Source organism: Lipotes vexillifer, unplaced genomic scaffold (assembly GCF_000442215.2).
Source record: "Lipotes vexillifer unplaced genomic scaffold, Lipotes_vexillifer_v1.1 scaffold1691, whole genome shotgun sequence".
NCBI lineage: Eukaryota > Metazoa > Chordata > Mammalia > Artiodactyla > Lipotidae > Lipotes > Lipotes vexillifer.
The window spans coordinates 3543459-3549908 of record NW_006789046.1 but is presented as its reverse complement, the minus strand read 5'-3'; the positions used below and the strand labels follow the sequence as shown (position 1 = coordinate 3549908).

At 60.2% G+C, this 6450-nt stretch overlaps 1 protein-coding gene across 1 annotated transcript in view; it reads left to right on the top strand.

The window, feature by feature from the left end:
• Nucleotides 1-787: 787 nt before the first annotated feature.
• The window catches only part of TMC8 (transmembrane channel like 8), an 8125-nt gene continuing 2462 nt past the window's right edge, over nucleotides 788-6450 (top strand). Inside the window, exons 1-11 of the mRNA XM_007462369.1 lie at nucleotides 788-939; nucleotides 1130-1278; nucleotides 1624-1773; nucleotides 2063-2145; nucleotides 2662-2798; nucleotides 3081-3228; nucleotides 3593-3763; nucleotides 4071-4210; nucleotides 5681-5804; nucleotides 6146-6243; nucleotides 6433-6450. Of these exons, the coding sequence (XP_007462431.1) occupies nucleotides 788-939; nucleotides 1130-1278; nucleotides 1624-1773; nucleotides 2063-2145; nucleotides 2662-2798; nucleotides 3081-3228; nucleotides 3593-3763; nucleotides 4071-4210; nucleotides 5681-5804; nucleotides 6146-6243; nucleotides 6433-6450 (1370 nt within the window). The remainder of the gene's footprint in view (nucleotides 940-1129; nucleotides 1279-1623; nucleotides 1774-2062; nucleotides 2146-2661; nucleotides 2799-3080; nucleotides 3229-3592; nucleotides 3764-4070; nucleotides 4211-5680; nucleotides 5805-6145; nucleotides 6244-6432) is intronic.

Genomic DNA, 6450 nt, shown 5'->3' with positions numbered 1-6450 from the left:
GGGGGGGGGGGGGGGGAGAGGAGTGTGGGGAGGCGACGGCTAGGGGTGCTGGGGTTCCTGTCATGTGACCCCTCCCCTCGGCTCTCTCGCAGCCGCGCCGGGAGTGGGGGGAGCCAGTCGGAGGACGGTCTCTAGGTCCCTTGTCCCCAGGTGAGCTGGGTGCAGAGTGACGGGAGGGGGGATCGTGAGGGGGTGGAAGACACAACTGAGGCCGAGGAGCTGCTGGCAGCTGGCGGGGAAGGGGTGAGAACCGCTGCTGAGGGGCAGAGGGGTCCCTTCCTTCCTTTCCCACGGCCGGGGCTGTAGCCACGCTTCCCCATTTGGGTTCCATGGGGGGCCGGGGTGGACCCAGTCCCGGGATCTGGACCACCAGGTAGAAGACAGAGGAGGTCCCAGCACGTCCAGTATTCGAGGTGTTGCAGTATGCTGAATCCAGGGAACTGCTGGGGTTTGCGGCAGAGAGGTCTTCCCAATGGGAGAATCGGCACATGGAATTGTCCCTCGCCAGAGGGCGATGGGGAAGGGCTGCGGCCACTGGTAACCGGTTGCGGTGGGGCAGAGCGGGCCTTGGGCCCCACCGCACTTAACTGTGGCCACAGCTGGCCTTGGCTTTGTTTGTGACGTCCCATCTTTCCGAGCGCTTTGGACCTTTCTCCCCGTCTGACAGATGGGGAAACTGAGGCCATACGTTGCTTTGAGCTGTGGCTGCAGACTGAGCCAGATCTCCAACAGCTCCCCCTCCCAGGAGGGGGAGCGTTACAACCCCAACTTCAGCCCCGTCACAGAGATGCTGAGGCAGTGGTCGGTGCAGGCCCCAGGGGAGCCAGAACCTGAGCCGGCCGGCGAGGAGCTGTGGGAGCAGGAGATGGAGCGGCTGTGCTCCTCCCAGGAACCTGTGCGGGTGCTGCCCTGCGCCATGGTGGACAAGCGCTTCATCCGGTGGGTGCCCGAGCACCCTGCCGAGCACGGCGGAGGAGGAGCAGTGGGGGTGGGGAGGGGGTGCACCTGTTGGATGGTGGGTGGAAATCACCAGCAGTGGGAAGACTCCCTGGCCCAGGGTGCTGCTCTGCCTGGCCAGGTAGGCATGCTGGGTGACTCAGGGACCCCTCCCATCGCCACCCCATCCCAGGCAGCTGCGGGAGCCCGAGGGGGTGAAGACCTCGTGCTGGCAGCAGTGGCGTCACAGGCGGCAGACTGCAGGACGGCGCCTGGGGGAGGCAGCACGGCGGCTGGCCCAGGGCTGTGGGCTCTGGGAGGGGGCGCTCTACGAGATTGGGGGTAGGACCCGAACCCCAATCCCCACCTCCTGCCTCCCCTCTCTGGAGTCTCAATGTCTAGTTTAGAAACCAGAGGAGGGCATTATCCCCCTGGCCATTTCACCGCTCCACCCCCACCAACCCACCCCACCTTCCTCACACATCCCCCGCTGCCCCCAGAGCCACCCTTCAAACCTTGATAGATGATGGCACCCCTGGTGGCTGTTAGAGGTACTGCTAGGCCAGCCTCCAGAACTGGCCGTTACACTGAGGTCCCTGTGAGGCTGGTCACCCGCACCGCACAGCCCTCAGATTATCGCCGGGCCCACGGCTCGGCGCCTGCGGACCCACCTGCTGCCCCCCGCAGGCCTCTTTGGCACCGGAATCCAGGCCTACTTCACCTTTCTTCGCTTCCTGCTGCTGCTTAACCTGCTGACCCTACTGCTGACCACCAGCTTCGTCCTGCTGCCCCTGACCTGGCTCCGCCCCCCTGACAGAGGACCTGCTCTGAACTTCAGTGAGTGCCTGGCCCACGGAGGAAACAGTGCCCCCCGAGCCCACCTGAGCCCTGGGGGGCCTGGTCCACTGAGAGCCCCAACCCTCTGTGTCCAAACCCTGGGCATCGTCCTGCTTGGGTCCAGCCGTGAGGCTCTACTCGATCTCGCCTTTTGCGTGACAGGCCTCCTGACATGCCCTCAGGACCCTACTCGGGTCTCCTGAGATTGGAGGCTATGGAGTGTGAGAGGCAGAGTCTCACCTATGCCTTGGGGACCCTTCCCTATTGGACCCCTCTCCCTCCTCGACAGCCCTCCAGTGTCCTGGTGGCCACCAACCCCAGACTGGTGTTCCCAAGTTCAACAATCTACTTTGGAATGTTTTAACCGGCAGGGTGAGTGGGTCTGTACTGGCTGTGGACCAGAGAGGCTGGGGAACCTGGTGATCTAGCTTCAGGGAACCCCAGTCTAAGAGGACCCTCACCGCTCCAAGGGCACGTTGGCTTCTAGGGAGACGGGCTGGCTGGGTCAGCAGTGGGGTCAGAGAGAGGCTGAGGCCACTGTGCACAGCCCAGGCCCATGGACATGTGCCCACGGCCCTCAGAGCCCAGCTGGGGTCGGGGTTTGAAGGACAAGAAGGGAAAAAGTGTCCAGGATTCTGGGATAAGCACCACCCTACCCTCATCCCTGGAAGCCACTGGGTGGTTACCGTGTGGGCTCCCATGTTCCAGTCCTGGCTCTTCTTCCAAGTTGTGTGTCCTTAGGCAAGTTGCCCAACCCTTCTGAGCCTCTGTGAAATGGGGATACTCTTATTCTCTACCTGATGGGGTCACTGTGAGGGCTAATGTGTTAACAGCAAGAAAACACTTAGCACACAGCCTGGCTCACTTGTCATCGTCTGACATCCCCAGGCCTTCAACAACACCTATCTCTTTTACGGCGCGTACCGAGCGGGGCCTGAGAGCAGCTCAATATACAGCATCCGCCTGGCCTACTTACTGAGCCCACTGGCCTGCCTGCTCCTCTGCTTCTGTGGGATTCTGCGGCGGTGAGAGCAGAGCCCCTGCCCCCACCCCTTTCCAGGGGGTCTTCCCTGATCACCCCTCCTTGGCGTGGTACCCCCAAGCTGGCAGGGAGTCCCTGCCAATGGAGGTTCCAGGGCCGGAACTCTGCATCCCCAGGTGCAGACCTCAGGAGCGGGGCCACCGCTCCTGTGTCCCCAACCCCCCAACCCAGGCCGAGGCCAAAGGCTGCACCTAGGGCTGCCTGGGACTTCTCACCCCAGATCAGAGCTGAGCCGAGGCTGAGCCCTGGCCTCGGCCCCCTGCAGGATGGTGAAGGGGCTGCCACAGAAGATGTTCCTGGGCCAGGACTACAGGTCACCTCTCAGCGCCAAGGTCTTCTCTTCCTGGGACTTCTGCATCCAGGGGCAGGAGGCAGCCACCATCAAGAAGCATGAGATCAGCAACGAGTTCAAGGTGTGTGTGAGGACGTGCATGAGTGTGAGAGTAAATGAGTGTGAGAGCACGTGAGACTGTGTGTATGAGTGTGTGGCTTGAGTGTGGGAGCGTGTCTGTGTGTGTGTGTATGCACACACGGTTTTCCAGCTGGAGGCGGGGGCTGTGCTGTGTCTGGGTGTGTGCGCTCACCTGCGCGGTACTCTGGGGGTGCTCTGGATAAAACCAGCCCGTCTGTCCCTGCCTCAGCGTCACCCCAACCTTGCCTAGAGCCTGGCAGTCTTTCTCCCCACGCACACCGACCTGGGGCTGTTTGCCAGCCCCCTCCCCTTCCACCTGGGCCAGCCCTAACCCGCCTGTGCCCCTGCCCCTGCCCCCATGACAGGTGGAGCTGGAGGAGGGCCGTCACTTGCTGATGGTGCAGCATCAGACCCGGGCTCAGAGGGCCTGCCACCTGCTCACCTACCTGCGGGTCAACATCCTCATCGGGCTCCTGGTGGTTGGGGCCATCAGTGCTATCTTCTGGGCCACCAAGTACTCGCAGGACAACAAGGAGGTGCCAGGCGACTGACATGCATTTATTTAATCCTGGCCAGACCTGGGGGAGGAGACGGGATGGTCCCACTTTGCAGAAGAGGAAACCGAGGCTCACAGAGGTTAAAGCAATTTGCCCAAGGTCATAACCAAGTCAGACAGGCTCTACCTGTGGATACCCCCTGCTGCCATGCTGCCACTGGGAATAATCCGTGGGCTTCCAGATTCCGGGCCTGCACCAGAGTTACACTTGAGGGGGTTGTGGGGGATGGGGGAGCCACTGGGGGCCCTCCAGCCCGTGGCACCCCCTTATTTGCTTCTCCCCACAGGAGTCCCTGTTTCTGCTGCTCCAGTACCTGCCCCCTGGGGTCATCGCCCTGGTCAACTTTCTGGGTCCCCTGCTGTTTGTTTTCCTGGTCCAGCTGGAAAACTACCCTCCCAACACTGAGGTCAACCTTACCCTTATCTGGTGAGTGACACCTGGGGGGTGACAGGTGGGACGGAGTGTGGAGGGCATGGAAGGGCTGTGTCCTGCCGCCTGTCTTGGTTATCACCTGGCATCAGGGGTCCCGTGCAAGGGAAGGCAGGCAGCTGCTCCCACACACAGTCTGGGGGGCCCCGGTCTAAGGTTCTCCAGTCCCCACCATCCAAAGCAAGCCAGTGACTGTTTTTGCCAGGGCACGTTGGGTACCACAGTCACCCACCTAGGAACACAGCTCCCTCCCATGTGCCCCGAGGGTTTACATCCCTCACCTTGACACCCTCACGTGACCTGTGAAGTTAGGACCATCCTCACTGCCACTGGATAGATGAGGACACTGAGGTTTGAAAGGGTCAAGCGCCTTGGCCAAGGGAGGCTCCCCATGCTTGCTGGGTGCAGGTTCAAACTCAAGCCGTCCTCCACCCCCAGGCTCTGCTCTGTCTCCTCTCCCAGGACTCACTCAGGTCCTGCCTTGGACCCACCCACCCACAGGACCCCACACACACAACAGCTCCAGCCCAGGTTCTCTTTCCGTGTGCCACCCACCCCTCACTTGGCAGGGTCTGCTTATCCTTGGCCTTCCCTGGCACAGAAGCTGTCCGGAGCCCATTCTGTGTCCCTCCGAGGTAGATTGTGTTTGCTTTGAAATTTTATTTTTGGAATGGGTAATAGCACGTGCACATGGTAAAAAAAAAAAAAATTTTAAATGCTCAAAAGGATGAAAGATAAAAATAAGCCCCCACCCACCCCTGCCTTCCTCAACACAAGAACCACTGTTCCCAGCCAGGCTCCGGCCGTGTATCAGCCTTGAAAGTCCACACTTCATGGGACTTCCCTGGCGGTCCAGTGGTTAAGACTCCGTGCTTCCAATGCAGGGGGCGCGGGTTCAATCCCTGGTCAGGGCACTAAGATCCCACATGCTGCGGAGTACGGACAAAAAGTAAAAAAAATAAGAAAGAAAGTCCACACTTTGATATAACGTGCAGGCAATCATTTGGGGTTAGGCCACCCTACCTGTGTGATCCAGTTACATATTATTCAGGAGTATGCATGCACGTGTTTGTGATATATGGACAGTGTAAATGGACTAGGGCATTAATAGGCCTTAGAAGAGAGATCTCACCTGCATTAATGATATAAAAGCACGTATGTGCCTGTGAATCTCCAAGCTGGGTGTGGGGGGAGGATGGCTGGACTGTGCCGTGTTTCCCAAACTGACGTAAACAGAACCTTTCTCCTGTGAATCATCTGAAGACCAAGATTCTAGGGAACGCACTTTGGGAAATATTGCCACGGATGGAGCAGTTTGGAAGGAGGCTGGGCTCTGGGTTTCGAGGGGGCTGGGCCCGGGAGAGACTTGAGCTCATGCAGATGTCAGCCACACCTGTGTCCGGAGTAGGTGTGCCATGTATCTGGGCTCCTCCCCTGACACAGTCCCCGCCCCCCCCCAACCCCCAGGTGTGTGGTGCTGAAGCTGGCCAGCCTGGGAATGTTCTCCTTCTCGCTGGGCCAGACTTTGCTGTGCTTTGGCAGAAACAAGACCAGCTGTGAGTCCTACGGCTACAACGCATGTGACTACCAGGTGGCCGGTGACTCCATCAGGGCCCGTCCCTCCTGTCCTCTGCAAAGCCCCACCTCTGATCTCTTCGTCCTTCTCAGGGTCTCACCTTTGTGAGAGGCTGTGGGCAGAGTTGCCCACCCAGCAGTCACCTCCAGGGGGCGCCGTTCACATCACATTCTGCACTGTGCAGAGAGGCAGCCCAGACTATGGGCTTTGTCTGCTCAAATCTTATTCCAGGCCCGGGTTTTAACTTAGCAATCATAGCAGACTCCAGGCAAGGCTCCTAGACCACAGAGTCCCCCAACGGGTGGGTGAGGGGCGGTTGGGGACCGAGGGTAGTGACAGATGCCCCCTCTGACCAGTGCTGGGAGAACTCGGTGGGGGAGGAGCTGTACAAACTCAGCATCTTCAACTTCCTCCTCACGGTGGCCTTCACCTTCCTTGTCAGCCTGCCTAGGAGGTGAGCCACGTGGGGACACTACGGGGGTGGGGGGGGGAGTGGGCGTGTCTGGGGGTGGCCAGCGGCCACAGCCAGGGGTGAGCAGTTCTACGTGCCTGTTTCCGTGTGAGTGTGTTATGGTCCACAGCCAGGACCAACGAGGTCCACACACTTCTGGGTGGTGGGTACCTGGGCACTCCCCTCCCCCAGGCTGCTGGTAGAGCGGTT